Raw genomic sequence first — 18,748 nt, 5'->3', positions numbered from 1 at the left:
AATAAATCATGTTTCTTTGCTGGTTAATATTATTGAAATCTCAGACTAATGGTTAGAATTTACCTATTTTACAGCTAGTCAGAAACTTAGTATCACCAAATAATCCCCAGCAGCAAACAGCAGCCTGTCAGAGAACTATGTTTCAGTGTGGTAAATAGTTTATATAACGCAAATAACATTTCTATACAACAGAACTTAAGTTTTTTAAATTATTAAAATTAAATACTTGAGATATTTAGATCGAAAGCCATTCAAAATAAAAAAAAAACCAAACATTTAGGTTTCAATACTTGTTTTTTTACTCCTGGGTTGGGTTGTTGTCTCTTTAGCACATTCCCCATTTCCATTCTCTATTGTATTTTACAGACTCAAAAGCCTGATTTCAAATTTTCTTACAAATGAAAAAAAAAATCAACTGTGATATTGAATGAAAAACATACTTGCAAAATTAGTACTGCAGATAGGTTCAACATGTTTTTTTTCTGTATTTTAGGTTTATTAGGTTTAACATGGTTTTTTTTCTGTATTTTAGGTTTATTGATGAAATTATGCACAATTCTTATGGCAAGTGGAGTTCCAGCAGATGTACTTACAGAGGTAACATTGCTACATGCCTGTAGACTGTTTCAATCATTTGGGAAACAAGATTATGGATAGACCCTCTTTATTTCATAACTTTTTGTGTGTGTGTCATTAAGCTTTTGACCAAATTGGTTTAAATTTAACATGATGCTGATAAAATTATACAATTAAAAAAATGAACTTATGTCATTGACATTTACATCATTCCTAAAAAAAAATATTAGTGTGATATTAGACTAAAATTTTATGCAAAAGAATTTACAGTTAGCATTACTTACCAAATTGTAAACCTTGGTGTAAGTATTGACAACACACAAAAATATTCGGTGAACAAAGAAATCTTAGCAGACAGATATTTATATTTACTACTGATAATGTATAAATATATCTCATGATTATTTATATTTACTCCATGTTTTACTATTTTTATTTTAGACAATAAATACTGTGTCAGAAGTAATAAGAGGGAATTTACAGAACCAGGAATATTTTGCTTCAGTTTTAGCACCTTCAACACCCCCAAGGTAAGAATAATCATACCTAGATATAAAAGTATTCAGCAGTAACTTAAAATACCAATTTTACTATATGCCATATGCACATTTCAACAATAAATATCTCTTCAACTTGAGACCAAAATATGTGAAAAATCCAAAACTTAAAAATAAAAATAAAGAGCTGATAAACCACACATTACAAAAAAGGAATAGAAACCGGGGCAAGGAATCAGTGTTTTGCCTTAATTTGAAATTGTCAAATGTCAGAACTTTGAAAAAGCTCAATGGAAAAGAACTATGGTTATAACTTATTTGTTCAACATTCATATCTCTGATAGATATTTAAAGATGAAGTTTGATGCTATGATACTTTTTTTTTAATTTCAGACCAGCTATAGTAGTTTTACTGATGTCCATGGTTAATGAGAAACAACCATTTACATTGAGATGTTCTGTTTTATATTGTTTCCAGTCTTTCTTGTATAAGAATGAAGTGGGCCAATCACAGATAATACAGACACTACTTCCTACATCATCTGATGGTTTGTAGTTTTATTTAAGAATTGAATGCTCTTTTTTGTAAATTTATTGGGGTGTAAAAGCGTTGACCGAAGTACATTTTGTATGAAGCGCGGAAGTGCTTCATACTAAAAATGTGCACATGGTCAATGCTTTTACAACCCTAGAAAGTTACAAAAAAAAGCATTCAATACTTATAATTACATTTTTACCTATAGGATCATGAAAACACGCCTTTTATCAAGTTTTTATTTCATTTACCTGTGCACTTTATTGTGGGACCTCGTGTCATCATGAATGAAAAGTTGCATTGTGTAATACAATTGATTAAGGAATATCACGAGATTGCTAGTTAGCCAATCAGAATAACGTATTATAATGAAACATACATCTAATGTAATTATTATTGACATGATTTATATTATCATATGTGTACACATATAAATGTACGTGTTTCAAAATGATGTTAAGTTTTACGAAGATTTTATTGATTTTTAAAACCCTTTACTGATTGTTTTACAGTTCTTTTTTCATTGTACTTTTGGTATACTTCGGTATCCTTCAAATTTTTAATTTTTTAGCTCACCTGGCCCAAAGGGCCACATGAGCTTTTCTCATCACTTGGCGCCCGTCGTCGTTGTTTACTTTTTACTACTTGGCCACAATCATCATTAAGGTATTTAGTTTTAAAAATGTGTCCGGTGACCCGGCCAACTGACCAAGATGGCCGCCATGGCTAAAAATACAACATAGGGGTAAAATGTAGATTTTGGCTTATAACTCTGAAACCAGAGCATGTAGAGCAAATTTGATAAGGGGATTAATTGTTTATCAAGTCAATATCTATCTGCCCTGAAATTTTCAGTTGATTGGACAACTGGATGTTGGGTTGCTACCCCCAATAGGTAATTTTTAAAGAAATTTTGCCATATTTAGCTCACCTGGCCCCTGGCCCAAAGAGCCAAGTGAGCTTTGCTCATCACTTGGCGTCTGTTGTCGTTAACTTTTACAAAAATCTTCTCCTCTGAAACTACTGGGCCAAGTTTAACCACAATCATCACTAGGGTATCTAGTTTAAAAAATGTGTCCGGTGACCCGGCCAACCAACCAAGATGGCCGCCATGGCTAAAAATACAACATAGGGGTAAAATGAAGATTTTGGCTTATATCTCTGAAACCAAAGCATTTAGAGCAAATCTGACATGGTAAGATCTATCTGCCCTCAAATTTTCAGACAAATCAGACAATCCGTTGTTAGGTTGCTGCCCCTGAATTAGTAATTTTAAGGAAATTTTGCAGTTTTTGGTTATTATCTTGAATATTATTATAGATAGAGATAAACTGTAAAAAGTATTAATGTACAGCAAAGTAAGAACTACAAATAAGTCAATAGGACCAAAATGGTCAACAGACCCCTTAAGGAGTTATTGCCCTTTATAGTCAATTTTTAACAATTTTTGTAAGTTTTGTAAATTTTTGTGTAAATTTTTACAAATTATTTTCAACTGTCACTTCTGGGCCAAATTAATTACAGATAGAGATAACTGTAAGCAACAAGAATGTCCAGTGAAGTAAGATCTACAAACACATCACCAACACCAAAACACAATTTTGTCATGTGTCCTTTGTTTAATATGCACAAAGACCAAGGTGAGCGACACAGGCTCTTTAGAGCCTCTAGTTGGTTATTATCTTGAATACTATTAAAGATAGAAATAAACTGTAAACAGCAATAATGTTCAGCAAAGTAAGATCAGCAAAGTAAGATCTACAAATAAGTCACCATGACCAAAATGGTCAGTTGACCCCTTAAGGAGTTATTGCCCTTTATAGTCAATTTTTAACAATTTTCATTAATTTGGTATCTCTGTATCTAAAAGGCCAAGTCTATATAGATAGAGAAAATTGTAAGCAGCAAGAATGTTCAGTAAAGTAAGATCTACAAACACATCACCATCACCAAAACACAATTTGGTCATGAATCCATCAGTGTTATTTGTTTAATATGCACATAGACCAAGGTGAGCGACACAGGCTCTTTAGAGCCTCTAGTTTTTAACCTTACAAAAAAAAACTAACTTAAAAGAGAACATCTGTTGCACAATGTCCTAACCTTAGAATGTTTACCTATAGCAATTATTTCAGCTATTGTAATATTTTTTTATTTCAGTAAACACAATAACTGCTGGTCAACTATTGTGTGGAGGATTGTTTAGTGCTGATTCCCTGTCTAATTGGTTTGCAGCTGTAGCTTTACTCCATGCTATAGAAGATAATCCATCTCAAAAGGAACAGTTATTACGAGTTCAGTTAGCAACTAGTATAGGGAATCCACCAATATCATTGTTACAACAGTGTTGTAATATTTTGGCACAGGTAATATCACATACAAATAATATGGCTTAGTTTTCTTTTTAATCAATACCTATTATTTTTTCTTCATGTACTATATTGTTAGCTGTGGTCTTCAGTGTGTGTTAAGACTACATTGTTGTAGATCTTTGTTCCAGTAGATGTCACCAGCAGAAGTTAAACACACTAAAGACCTATATTAAACATGTAGTAAACAGGTGTGGTATGGCTTAGAAATGCCTTTATCTTGTATTATACTGCTAACATTTATAGATCAAGCTTTTATGATCTTTTATTATACTGTTTTCAGGTAATTCTGAACAGAATGACTTCATATGTTCTGAGCTGTTTGACAGTGATGATTTGCGATGTGAGCATTTATCTGATTTTTCTGGCATTTCTTGTTTTCTGATATTAAGAATTTTTCAATCTGCTGAATTTTTTTTTTCGTCACACATTTCACTAGAAAGTACTGCTATGGAGAAAGAATTGATATTGAATTTGCAGTTGGATCAAGCTTTTATGATCTTTTATTATACTGTTTTCAGGTAATTCTGAACAGAATGACTTCATATGTTCTGAGCTGTTTGACAGTGATGATTTGCGATGTGAGCATTTATCTGATTTTTCTGGCATTTCTTGTTTTCTGATATTAAGAATTTTTCAATCTGCTGAATTTTTTTTTTCGTCACACATTTCACTAGAAAGTACTGCTATGGAGAAAGAATTGATATTGAATTTGCAGTTGGACAGGAATAAGTTGTAATGAGTGATTTTCTGACTTTTGTAAGACATCTCCATTCTGTGTTTAGATACTGTTATTCATAACTGGGGGTTTGCTTATCACAGCTATTTCTAAGTGTGTCCTGAACAAGCATGAAATATTTGCCACGGGACATTAAGCAACCAACAATCAATCAATCTTGTTGGCTCTTATTTTATCAGAAATAGTTTATTTTTTTCTTCTTATACTATAGTATAAAGTCAGGTGTGGTCTTCAGTGTGTGTTAAGACTACATTGTTGTAGATCTTTGTTCCAGTAGATGTCAACAGCAGAAGATAAACACACTAAAGACCTATATTAAACATGTAGTCAACAGGTGTGGTAAGGCTTAGAAATGCCTTTATCATGTATTATACTGCAAACATTTATAAATCAAACTCAACTTGTTTTTCAATACATTATTCGTAATGGTTAACAGATCATGGACATTTCCAACAAATGTGTGAATGTTGTGCAACAATTATTTGCTCGCAAAAATACTTACAGGAGGATATAATTTTTGTTTTGATTGAAACAAAAAGTCCCGAGATGATTCCTTGAGTTACTTTGCTTGATTGGTCAACTGCTTGGCAGTAGTGAGTACATTGCATCTGTCTATCAAGACAACTTTGCGATGTTTGCTATTACTTCAAATTTAATACTGTAAATTCAGAAATTATTTTGTGCATTTATAATTAAAGAATAGACAAAACTGTGAGTTCAATTATTGTGATTTCAGGAAAATATGCATACAGATATATGTATCAGATATTAGAATGTGAGTTACTTTTTTTGCGATACTCAGTATAGTCACATTATTTACGTTAACCTTGCAATAGTTTCTGAATTTACAGTAGTATTTTGAATTGTCTTATGCTTTAAAATTATTAACTTTAACATGTAAGATTACACCTTTAATCAGTTGTCATTCATTGTGGGTGTTCAACCTTTGCACGGGTGTTATACCAAATAGAATGATATATAGATACATGAATGCACATTTTATGCACAAATGTGCGTTAAGTTTATCTTTCTAACAATGAAACTTTCACAATAGGTGATGTGATGGTCACAAATGCAGTTTTACTGGTGCCATAGAACTGTACCAGTAAAACAGATATTAGAATCTCAATGATTTTGTCAAATATTTCTTCAGTACAATTTAGCAGAAGGACTCCATATCAGATGTACAACATCATCAATGATGATTTGTTCAGTGTAAGTGCCTTTTAAGGTAGCACAATGCAAAGATTTTTTCACTCCCAATCAGACAACTTTAAACTGATGTAATTCATTTCATCCTTCTTTATATTTTATAAATTAGGTACCAAAAGAAAGAAGAAAGAGTAATCTTTCAAATTGTGATAATTTTATTATGACATAATTATTACATAATTAATTATTATCGGTATGTAATTAGTTGCTCTTTTGTGATGTCCACACTTGAATGAATTTAGCGTCTTTGTTCTTCATAGCATCCCAAAATATTTTATAGAGTCTTGTACAACACAGCTTGACCTCCAAAACTGTGTCTCAGATTTCCAAAAACATCAATTGAACAAATTTTATACCCAATTGAATTTGGTGGTCTCTTATGAATTGATGTTGCAAACTTCATTGAAGATTTATGAGAGAATGAAATGCAATAGAAAAAATCTGAGACACAGTTTTGGAGGTCAAACTGTGTTGTGCAAGAATCTATAAAATATTTTGGGATGCTATGAATAACAAAGAAGCTAAATTCATTCAAGTATGGACATCACAATATGGCAACTTATTACATAACAATTAATCATGTAATAATTACTTCATAACGAAATTATCACAATTTGAAAGATTTTAAATCCTTCTTCTTTCTTTTGGTACCTCAATTATAAAATTTAAAGAAAGATGAGTGGAATTACATCAGTTTAAAGGTGTCTGATTGGGGATGAAAAATCTTTGTATTGTGCTACCTTAAATCTGGCACTTGCAGCCTATTTTTGAAACTTTGAATTACAAGTGGAATATGCTAAGCAAGGCAAAGTCTGATTATTTCCTGACTTTTTACAAACACTTTTTCAAAGATAATTTGTGTGTAAAAACATATTTTATGACTTCAAATCTCCCACATGTACAACTTTTTTTTTACTATATCTTTTGAACTTCAGAGACCATGAAAATGCAAAAGTATAGAGTGGATATATACATGTATAACAAATGTTGAGTTCTTGTGATTATTAATGTTATATGGGACTTGTTTTCTTTTCAGGGAGGTAAGATGCAGACTCGTGTAGGATTACTGATGTTATTAAGTGCCTGGTTAGCAGATAGTACAGTAACAGTAGCACATTTCCTTGCCAGTACAGCTAATGTACCATTTGTATCCTTTTAACTCATAGAAAAAGTCTGAATTGTCTTTAGTCTAGTTGCCAAAAAAATTCCAAGAGTTTATCAGGATCTGTCATCAACTCAAATTTCTTACTGAAGAAAAAAAAAGAAACAATGATAAACAATTAGAAGGTTCCTGACTTGAGACAGGCATATTAGTGTGTAGTAAAAATGGTTTGACATCAAAATGATTAGAAATTGGAACTGTAGCATGAGAATAATCAATTATACCTGAGTGAAATGCCATTATTGAAATGGCATTAAGCTATCTGAATTTGTTAAATTTCATGAATATAATTTTAAACCTTAACTGCTGATTTTAGCTCATAACCCAAGTATCAGCCTCTGACAGTGATGAACATGAATTGTTAGTCCAAGGTTTATGTGCATTCCTGCTGGGTATATGTTGTCTTTATAATGATGATCAAAATGAAACCTTTAGTAGGTGAGTAAATTTGTCATACATTTTGGGTGCAACTGTGTGAACTTGAATTCAGCTTCATGGTCATATGATGAAAATGTGTGCTACTTCAGGAAGTTAGCTAAGATAGCTACAAATTAGCCATTGTATTTATATTTTAACCTGAACTAAAAAATCATTTTGAAACGAATCAATGAAAAAATATTGTTTCAGTATAAATTTTACAATGCATGTCGTGTAGACTGAATATATATCAAGCCATTTAATTTTTATTTGGAAATTTTAAATTATAAGACTACACCTTTAATCAGTTGTCATTCATTATGAATGTTCAACCTTTGCACGGGTGTTGTATTAAATAAAATGATAATGTATATATATGCACTAACATGCATTAAGTTTATCATTCTAACAATATAACAAATGAAAAAAGATTCTAATGCAATTATTTTGTATCAATGGTTCTGATTGGATGACAGTTAGCGTAAAATTCTCTATCTCCTTGTCTGTTACTAAGGAAGCCGACATTTTGAATTGCTGAATGTATTGACATGTAATTTCTACAATAATAAGCCAAAAAACTCACATGTTGCACCTAAAAATCTTCTTTTTATCAAATTTTATTACATTTTGAAGCGGCACAGAAGCCAGAAAACGCCTGGTGTTTATGTTTGACGCCAGAAGCATACCTATGACGTCACCTAGTGTAGGGACCAAAGGAGATAACATCTTTTGTGGAATTTTCTTTAATGAAGATTTTACACTGAAATAATGATTGAAATTTAATTATGAACTTGTTTTGCATTAGAATAGAGATAACTGTATTGTATTTGAAGCTTTGCGGACGTTTATCGGTAATTTTACTGTTGCCAGGTAAACTAAATTTGCGACAGTAAAACTACCGATGGACGTCCTTAAAGCTTCAAATACAATACAGTTATCTCTTAAATATAAGAAAACCAAACCAATAGAAGAAAAAGGATTTCAGCACTCATGCTGCCAATTTTTACAACCAGAAGATATAGTGCTTAAAGAATTACATTCTTCACTTGTTATACATTGGTATAATTTTACAGCATTATGTTAATTGATGGACAAACTGATAATCTAAAACAAATTAAAAAAAATGTATCCATCTACTCATTGTAAAAATGCAATTTTCGAAAAAGACATTTGTAAATATGTCTTCATGCATATAACAATTCTTCATTTTCTTTATATATTTCAGAGCCTCATTACGACAGATTATAGAAAGAAGAATAGGATTAGAAACATTCACAGACAAATTAACACAAATACCAAAATTTGAAAGCTACACAAAAGCAGCTAAGAAACCACACCTTAATAGTAAACAAGCCAGCGATATTATATTTGATTATGAATTTACCAGTATATTTAAATCCTTGGAATGTAAGTACCTTTGTTCTTCATAAACTGGGCTATATTGCGTTTGCAGATGAACAAACAATTCAAATTTTTTGTTCCACTTATTTACATTGTTTAAGGAAAGAAATAACACTTGGTAAATTTGGTGCGTTTCCCAAAGTGCTTTTCAGGGTTTACTTTAGTATTAATGTCTAATAAAAAAAAATGAAAAACCAAAGATGTATAAATACTAGACTTCAAATCTGGTGTGATCAAAATTTTTCTGCATTATCTTCTATAGGGAATGCTTATACCAAAAATTCAAAGCCAAGAATGTATTTATACTTGAATACTGTGGATTCATTAATAATTGTTGGATACTAATTTTCGTGGATTTAGTGGGTTCAGAGGAACAAATAATTCAAATGTCCAACGAATTACAAATTGTCTAAAGGAATGTATGCTGACTTTGACAAAACCACAACATCGAATATCCATGAATTTGCAAGTTTTCCTCAATCCACGAAAATTGGTACCCACGAAAATAAATGAATCTACAGTACCTGAGCTATACGACCAAAAAAGACCTAAATTGAATAGCAAAATCCATAAAAAGTTAACTTTACAATATGTTTAAATCGCCTATCGTTGTAAACAAAATTGTTGTGCCTATGTTGACCACTTCAATAATTTTAATACCTCTATTGTCCACATCTATAGTACCATACAATCACTACCTTAGAAAAACAATGTAATGATGAAAAAATGCACATCAAAATCAAGGAAAGTTTGTAACTTTCTTAATCACAAAATGCATATAACATTTCTATTTAAGTCCTTGCATGCTTTAAAGCTTTTCCTGTTGCACATGTTTGTCTCAACTTCAATTAATTTTGAGGTTTAAAATGTCCACATTTACCTATTAAAAGTTTAAATCAAACCTTATTGATAATGTTGTCATTATTAGATTGTGGTATATTTCTTTACAGCTGATGTGTTGAAAGCAGTGTCATCAGCAGCTTTCATGGAAGAGAGTAAAAAGAAAATGGCAAGCATGCAGGAACATGAAAAAGTGGTTAATCAATATAAAGGTTTAATTCAGGAACAGGTAATGTACTTGAAAACCTTTAACAAGGCCAACTATCTCGTTACAAGGAAATTAATCAATGTATGTACAACAACCAAGTCATGTACGAAAAACCCCAAATAATAAATTGGATGCTATTTTCTGTGTAAGCTATGTTCACTTAATTTGCAAAACATTTTATGAATCAACCTGATGAGGACAAAGAAACAAAAAAAGTTATTCTTGTTATAATCATATCTTCAAGTAATTGTCCAAACTCTGATTTTTATGATGTAAAAAGCAAAAGAAAATAACTTATGGCTATTTAAATTTATCTTGTGGCAAAAATTGAGGTCATTCCTGTTTTCAATACTAAAATCCTTCTTTTTTCAGGATCAAGAATTAAATGAGACAAAACAGCTTTATCAAATCATTCAACAAAAATACACCAATCAAGAAAAAGAAATTGGAGAAATGAAAGATTTAATACAACAACTTAAAGATAAAAATGCACTTTTAAAGGCTCAAAAAGGTATGAACTTATATAGAAAAAATTTATCAGCAACCTTTTCTGTTTTATGTCTCACCTAAGATATAAGCACCACCTGTACTAGAAGGGGACATTCTTTTCCTGGTAATATTCCATTTTTTTTGCAATTTAAAAGAACGTCAACATCATAATGAACTTGGGTATAAATTTCAAGAAGTTCTGACCACAACTTTATGACTAAATATCGTAATCGGAAACTTTAACCAGATATATTTCTATGATCAGCTAACTGTGAAATTTGGGTCAAAGCTGTAATTTGGTATATATTTTAAAATAACTACATCAAAATGAACATGTATTAAAATTCAAGTGGATGTGACCACAGTTTAAAAGAAGATGTGGTATGATTGTGGATATCACAACAATCCACCAGGTACCAAATCATGTAGATTGAAGTAACAATATTATGTTACAGTATTGCCTTCAACAATGAGCAAAACCTGTACCATGTAATAGGCTTATGAGTGAACACTGATATGACAAAAAATACACCTCTTTATTGTAAACTACCTTTGACAAAAAACAAAACTTGCAATCTGATATGGGACTGAAAAACAAAAGTTAAAGAAAACCAATCAACACCATTGCCAAAAGAAAAGGGACAAACTGACAAACAATAACAACTCCCCTCCCCTTCCCCCCAAAAAATACATAGAAAAACTAAAATTGAGTGACCTCAACTAATGATAAACTCAGTTTATCTGGAATAGATAGTACTTTTTGACATTTTTTCACACAAATTTGAGGACATTGGCTGTCTTGTAAAGTTAAATTGCTCATGTTACATTGTGTTAGTATGGATTTTATTAAATTCGTTCTTTTTTTGTCAGTTTATCTTCACATTTTATGCACTATTATAAGTTGAATTATAATAAGCATACATCTAAATGATCCGATACACTTTTTTCTTCATATTTATAATATACTCACCCACTTTACAAATTTTCCCAAGTACTTTTGCAAATTTAGTATTAATCTTCATTGTAGCACCAAGTCCTGCTGTTGAAGATGGTAAAAAAGACGAAGAATTACGTTCTTTGCAACAAGAAATGGAAAATCTTAGACTTAATTTAACAGAAAAAGACTTGGCTCTAGGGAGATTAGTGAGTATAATGTAACATTTAATTTCACCAAATGATTTATATTGATATGAACACAATAAAATGTAGTCGAGAAATTGGTCTTCCACACAAAGGTGGACATTCACTGATTTCAATTTTAACTTTTACAAAAAAAAAAATATTTGTTACATTGAAATCAACAAGAATAGGCAGAACTTTAATTTTATATTTAGGAAATCAACTGTTAATTTCAAAATAAACAACAAAAAGATGCAGTCTTACATTTTGAAAATTTCTCTTACAGAAAGATGATTTGACAAGAGCTGAAGCCCAGATCATTACTCAGAATGACACAGAAGAAAATAAAGAAAACAATCCCAGTGAAATAGCAGTTTTAAGTGCTACTGTTAATAGACTAAATATAGATTTACAAGAATGTAGACAAATTATAACAAATAAAGACTCAGAAATTAGTAGATTACAAGTGCAATATAATGAAGCTAATAGAGAAGTGGAAACTTTGGTAAGTTAATAAGCTTGCTGGTTTTACTTTTATGTAGTACTTCTGTCACTGGAATGAAACATAAATTAAGCTCAAGAAATTAAATTACCAATTTTGTTTTAGATATTTTTAAATCTATTTGAAGCTATGAACATACCTTTTTGAAATAAATAAAACATGTTGAATTTTCTTCTTTTTCTCCATTTTACTGTCAAATAAAGACATCTTTTCAATGCATACATTAAGTTTATTTTAGCTTGCAAACTTATTCTTTTCCTCAATAATTCTACATTTTCATTATTTGTTATTTGATTTCAAGTGTCTTATCGTCATTTTATAAAAGTTTTAATAGATTTTTTTTTTATTAAATTTTCAAATTGAAATAACAGAATAACTGTTTAATAATAAGTTTCATGACTGAAAAGGACCTTTAAAAAAATAGCCAAATCAATCTAAGTCATTTTTGCCTTCAGGTATGAAAACCAACAGGTCTATATAAAGTAATTCTGCAGTGACAATTTTTTGTCAATCAGTTAAAAGATCACCAGCATTTTTGTAGAAAAGAAATAACTATTATTGGACACTAACTTTTCTTTCAGCATTCTTTTTTCAAATTCTTTTTCTATACTTCAGAAACAAACAGCTGTAGTAAATAGTCATGCAGAAGTGGATACAAGTAGTTTAGAAAAGGAAATTAATAAGTTAAAGGAGGAGAAATCGCAACTGATGGAAAGAATAAAGAAATCTAACGAAGAAAATCTCAAAGCAATAGATAAATATAATGTGAATATATTTAAATATGTCTACATATTGAAAAATTAGAACTCTCTTAAATTGTCTCTTTTCCAAAGTTGAAAGTTCAAATTGTTTTTACCTTTTATTGTGGTAACCAGGGGAATACATTGATTATAATGTTTGAGGTGTATTGAACCAAATAAGTGAGTCCCTTAATGTCACTTTACTTACATTCATTTGTAAATAATGTAGTTGTTCCAGACCATATGAGTATTTGGACCATCCGGACCGTATACGTATACTCGTACAGTCCGACCATACGCGTACGGTCCAGTACGAGCTGACCATACATGTTATTTGATCATATGGGTTAAATTGAAACAAGCATTTATCACAACCTTTATTTTTAGTTTTACAAATTGTTATTGATAATTTATTACAATGATAGATAAAATGAACAAACGAACATTTGAAATTAAGTATGTGTTTATTTTATATCTGAATCCAATTTTGGTACTCTCGCCCAAGGGGACACAATTCAAGTAACGTAATATTTTTTACATTTTCATGTATGCAGTTCATGCATGTTCCTTTGCTTTTGCATTTTTTGGTAAAGTTGCTAAATATTCTAAAACAATTGACCTCCCACATTATGTTTACTTCCGATATCTTCAATTTCAGTGATCATAATTCAATTAATGTATTACTGATCGACATGCTTAATACAAGAGACTAACAGGTTTAATTAGCGTGAATTTAAAAAGAAGTTAATATATAAAGTTTTTGTTTCAATTACAATTGAACTTTTTATGCCCCACCTACGATAGTAGAGGGGCATTATGTTTTCTGGTCTGTGCGTCCGTTCGTCCGTCCGTTCGTCTGTCCGTTCGTCCGTCCGTCTGTCCGTTCGTTCGTCCGTCTGTCCCGCTTCAGGTTAAAGTTTTTGGTCAAGGTAGTTTTTGATGAAGTTGAAGTCCAATCGACTTCAAACTTAGTATACATGTTCCCTATGATATGATCTTTTTAATTTTAAAGCCAAATTAGAGGGTTTACCCCAATTTCACGGTCCACTGAACATAGAAAATGATAGTGCGAAATTCAGGTTAAAGTTTTTGGTCAAGGTAGTTTTTGATGAAGTTAAAGTTACATCAACTTGAAACTTAGTACACATGTTCCCTATGATATGATATTTCTAATTTTTATTCCAAATTAAAGTTTTTACCCAATTTCACGGTCCACTGAACATAGAAAATGATAGTGCGAGTGGGGCATCCGTGTACTATGGACACATTCTTGTTTATATTGATTTAATAGTTAAGTTATGTTGATCTGTTATATGCATTTGTAACTAATAAACTTGACCATCTTTTTAATATTAGTCAGACCGTACGCATACGGTCCGACCGTATGAGTATTTTGAAAAAGTACGCATACGGTCCAGACCGTACAAGTACGGTCCAAATACTCTTACGGTCTGGAACATAGTTACCAAACCTTGGAATAGTTTTTCACACAGCAGTATTGTAACTTCTGAAATCGTGTTGATAAGATGTCTTTTTAAATATTTTTTATGAGAATTTTAGGATTCATATGATGACTCTTTTGATGTACTTTATTTTCATATTTTCATTTTTTTCTGCGTTTTGATTTAGAAACTAGAAGAAGAGAAGAAATCAATAGAAAATGATAGGCTAGGAGTAGAAGATGAGTTGGACACTTTGAAGAAAGAACAAGAAGATTTACTAGTTCTCTTAGCAGATCAAGATACAAAGATAGATAAATATAAAACAAAATTGAAAGAATTAGGTGAACAGGTAAGACCAAATAAGTTTCATGTAGGAATTCAAAATTTTAACCAAATTAAATATGTCCCCTATGTTCTCAACAGTAATTTTATTCATATGATATTAAGCAGGTTTTCTACTGGTATCATTTCATTGTTAATGAAACCGGTGATTATTATTCTTTAACAGATTATAACAGATATATGTTTTTATCATTTGTGTATCTTATCAAAAGAGTTTCTGGTGGTGAAAATTCTATTTTAAATGTTAATTAAGATATATTTCAACTGCATTTTAAGTAAATACATTTGTGTTTCTTCCTTAATTTTAGGTGGATGATGATGATGATGACGATGATCTAGGAGATGATTTAGATGATGAAGATGAAGAATCATGATAGACATTGAAAAGACTAGCAATCTAATTACTGTGTAACCAGTAAGAGTATGGGGCCAAGAGAGTGTGCAGCTAGAATTGTAAAAGATATCTATGATGGATACTTGTGAACTTGGCAAATAAAAAATATTCAATGAAATGTACTTGATTGATTGTTACCAAAGTTTAATATCTGAAGGGCAAATAGTTATTTTAAAACAAACTATTTAGTGTCCTGCAAATTGTAGAAGTGCATATCATATTCTGGGGTTTATTTTGGTGCAATTTTGAAGATTTTTTTTTGTAATTGCTAATTACATTTAAGGTATGTAGTCTGCTTTCTCATTTGATAATTTTTTATTCAGAATTTCAAATCTTTCAAATTATATAACAATATTCAGTATAATTTTAAGACAGATATTAAATATCTTAATACTTTATATAATGTAGATAAAACTAATGATATTGAAATTTGAGATATTCACAGATGCATTGCATATTGGTCTAATAATTAAAATCTTTATTTGCAATCTTTATTTTTTGATGAAACATGATTCTTAACTAATTAGAATAAGCATCATAACAGAATATGAATATGCACCAATTTATATCTATCTTACATTTAATTTGAAGAAATGGAGCTTGACAATTATTATCCATATTCCAACCATATTAAAGGCCCAAGATAAAGTCAAAGAGATAGATAGAAATATATTAACACATGTCTGTCCTTGCCTTCTTTAAAAATACAAGCTGAAACTATTTTTTTTTATCTTGCCTGCAGATATGATTTGTTTGTGTGTTTTTTATAATGATCAGTTGAAGGTTATTTCAACTTTATTGAATAAAGCAACAGTAATTCCTTATTTATGGACACATTAATGTATGTCTGAGAGTAGTTAAACAGGGTTTGCATTAAATGATAAAGAGTGTATGGTAAACATATCCAAAATAATATGCTTTTTGAGTGATAGAGCAAGAATTTCATTTATAGAGCTTCCATGTCATACGGTCATACCACACTTTGCATTTGTTAAGCAAATATAATAGTAAGAGTGAGTGTAATAATATTCTGCTTTTAGGTGTAAATGGTACTCTTTAGTTAAAAGGGCATAGATAGACTTCATCTTTTTTGTTAAATATTTTACTTATGAACAGAAAAATGTGATTTTGGATATAGCTATGAAGTTATTGAATATACATGATTTGTCTTTTTTGCTTTGTAAAACCAGTACATTAAAAAGGATAGTTCTTTTTATCAAGGGAAAAAGGGTTTAGGAATGTTGGTACATACTGTGGATTCATTACTATTAGTTGGATACCAATTTTCCTGGATTTCGTGGGTACAAGTGAACCAGGAAATTAAATGTTCAACAAATGACATTTTATATAGGCTTGTATGCAGATTTGTGCAAAACCACCAATTGATATATCAATAAACATGAAAGTTTTCCTTAATCCTCTAAAAATGGTACCCATGAAAATAAATGAATCCACGATATGATAATATACATGATTTTATTTAAGAGGTTCTATCTCTGCTGTGTAAAACCAAAACATCACATATTATGCCTCTTTTTATGTCTTTTAAATGACATCAATTCTTTAAACCAGCCAATCTATTACCAATGAAAAATTCCACAACTCGAAGGGCTGAAATGGAGAAGGTTCTGTCAAGTAGTTAATTTATTTATTAATTGTTGTTTGCTTAATGTCTAGTGGCAAATTATGTAGAACCATAGCACTGCTTTATATATACTGAATGATGGAGCCTATTGTTAGCTTAAAGTGGGATAATTCTACTGCTGGACAGACCATTCTAGAGATAAACTAATATAAAAAAATCTTTTTAAGCTGATGTATAAATGATAATTCAAAAAATGAAACTGAGTGAAGTCTTTTATTTATTGGTAGTGTATAGTTAAATATAAATGTTTTATGTTCCTGCTTTAATGTTTTTGAACCAACGATAAGTTAATTTATTTCTAAACTTGTGAAGTACTATGTTATTTAGATATTTATAATCTATATTTTTCTACAAAATCTGTGATATTTTTTTCGTTTCTGCTCAAATGCAAAAAATTTCAAAATGTAGCAGAGCAATTCTTAGGTAGATAATAGTGTATATGTAACAATGTTCAGTGTCTTTTTTCCTCAGCTGTAAAAATTACATGTTTATATTTTGAAAGTGCTTTTTCAAAAGTTTGTCAAAATAAATTGATCACATTTTGTGTTGTTTTTTTTCCATTTAGTCTAGTCGTCATTCTTCAGACATATAAAATATGTTAGTTAATTAAACCTTCATCTGCATAAATACAACCATTGTACAAAAGTATGAAGTTATTTAATTTCATGAAAGGCCCTTGTTTGTTTGTGTGTGTGTGTTTGTGCATGATACTTTGTCATATTATTTAGAGATTCAAATGTTTAAAGAAATATTTTTATGTTACATTGGTTGTATAAAATTATACACTTAATAAAATGTTAATGAATTTTAGCTAGTGTTTGTTACTTAAAGAAAGACCTTTAATGGTACTACTTCACTATATATTTAGAGAATTAATCTGAGGCATGTATAAACAATAAGGTAGAAATGGAACTATTGGATGCCAAACTTTTTTAATAGCTATGTAATTTGCTTTACATCCGCACTTTGATCTTACTTGTAAAGAGGGGCCTTTGTGGCCGAGTGGTCTAAGAAGTTACTACTGTAATCACTAGCCAGTCAGCACCGAGGTTGTGAATTTCGAACCCTGCTCGTGTGGGTGCACTCGACTCAAATCTTAATTGACTAGGATTGTCAGTTTTCCTATCGAAGGTTGATGGTTTTCTCCAGCACTCCAGCTTCCTCCACCAATAAAAACTGGCCACCACGAAATAGCCTAAATGCGATGCTTAAAAGTGGCGTTAAAACACCAAAAATAAAAACTTACTTGTAAAGAACCATGTGATTGTTTGATAGAATTAGATTCTATTTTCTTCAACTGAATTCATCCAATATTATAGTAGTGAACTATAATAAGACGAGGAAATGACTTCTGGGTTGTGATTGAATTATTGACCTACATATGAGCTCCATAGAATTCAACATTATGCAAGTCCACGTATGCATGTACATCTACAAGACCGATTGATTTTAGAACAATCAAATACGAAATAAAAGATAAATTTCGGTCAGAAAGGTCTGCTTTGTCATATTTGTATAATAATTCAATTTTCAAACAGCTAGACTTTCCATTAAAATTTTCAACTCAAAATAGGTAATCAGATGTAATGATATTCATTTGCATAACATCATTTTCTGTCAGATGTAGCTCATAAATTAGTCCAAACTGGTAATTATAAACCCTGCCAAGGTTTGCTGAACTTATGACACAGTAGATTTTTAGGGGCCTTATGATTTCTGGTCTGTTCGTCTGTTAGTTTGTCTGTTTGACCCGATTCAGGTTAAAGTTTTCAGTTAAGGTAGTTTTTGATGAAGTTGAAGTCCAATTAATTTGAAACTTTGGTTTCCCATGATATGACCCAAAGATGACCATGCCTGACAGGCATGACATGATTTTTTGTCTCGCTTGACAGTCAAAGAGCAAGACATAGGTATGCTGTTTCTGGCGTTGGCGACGATGACCACGTCAAAATTTGTATTAGTTTCTGATTAGGTCTATTTTATGGTGAACCACTTGTGGTATGTCAAAGATATTTGGTATGCAGTTGTATCAGTATTGGCACATCTCATTACCATGGAGATTATTTGGCACCACCCCCTTAGTTATGGTCTGTTGACTTTGAAACTTTTGCATAGTTTT

At 30.7% G+C, this 18,748-nt stretch overlaps 1 protein-coding gene across 1 annotated transcript in view; it reads left to right on the top strand.

The window, feature by feature from the left end:
* The window catches only part of LOC143045671 (general vesicular transport factor p115-like), a 37,640-nt gene extending 20,201 nt beyond the window's left edge, over positions 1 to 17,439 (top strand). Inside the window, exons 9-23 of the mRNA XM_076218346.1 lie at positions 75 to 150; positions 533 to 597; positions 1,018 to 1,106; positions 1,467 to 1,621; positions 3,769 to 3,974; positions 6,965 to 7,075; positions 7,407 to 7,528; positions 8,733 to 8,914; positions 9,859 to 9,977; positions 10,329 to 10,467; positions 11,473 to 11,588; positions 11,851 to 12,069; positions 12,682 to 12,831; positions 14,436 to 14,597; positions 14,899 to 17,439. Coding sequence (XP_076074461.1) covers positions 75 to 150; positions 533 to 597; positions 1,018 to 1,106; positions 1,467 to 1,621; positions 3,769 to 3,974; positions 6,965 to 7,075; positions 7,407 to 7,528; positions 8,733 to 8,914; positions 9,859 to 9,977; positions 10,329 to 10,467; positions 11,473 to 11,588; positions 11,851 to 12,069; positions 12,682 to 12,831; positions 14,436 to 14,597; positions 14,899 to 14,964 — 1,977 coding nt within the window. The 3' untranslated portion in view covers positions 14,965 to 17,439. The remainder of the gene's footprint in view (positions 1 to 74; positions 151 to 532; positions 598 to 1,017; positions 1,107 to 1,466; positions 1,622 to 3,768; positions 3,975 to 6,964; positions 7,076 to 7,406; positions 7,529 to 8,732; positions 8,915 to 9,858; positions 9,978 to 10,328; positions 10,468 to 11,472; positions 11,589 to 11,850; positions 12,070 to 12,681; positions 12,832 to 14,435; positions 14,598 to 14,898) is intronic.
* Positions 17,440 to 18,748: the final 1,309 nt, after the last annotated feature.

This window comes from Mytilus galloprovincialis, chromosome 9, assembly GCF_965363235.1.
Source record: "Mytilus galloprovincialis chromosome 9, xbMytGall1.hap1.1, whole genome shotgun sequence".
Taxonomy (NCBI): domain Eukaryota; kingdom Metazoa; phylum Mollusca; class Bivalvia; order Mytilida; family Mytilidae; genus Mytilus; species Mytilus galloprovincialis.
This window is presented reverse-complemented; position numbering and strand designations above follow the sequence as displayed.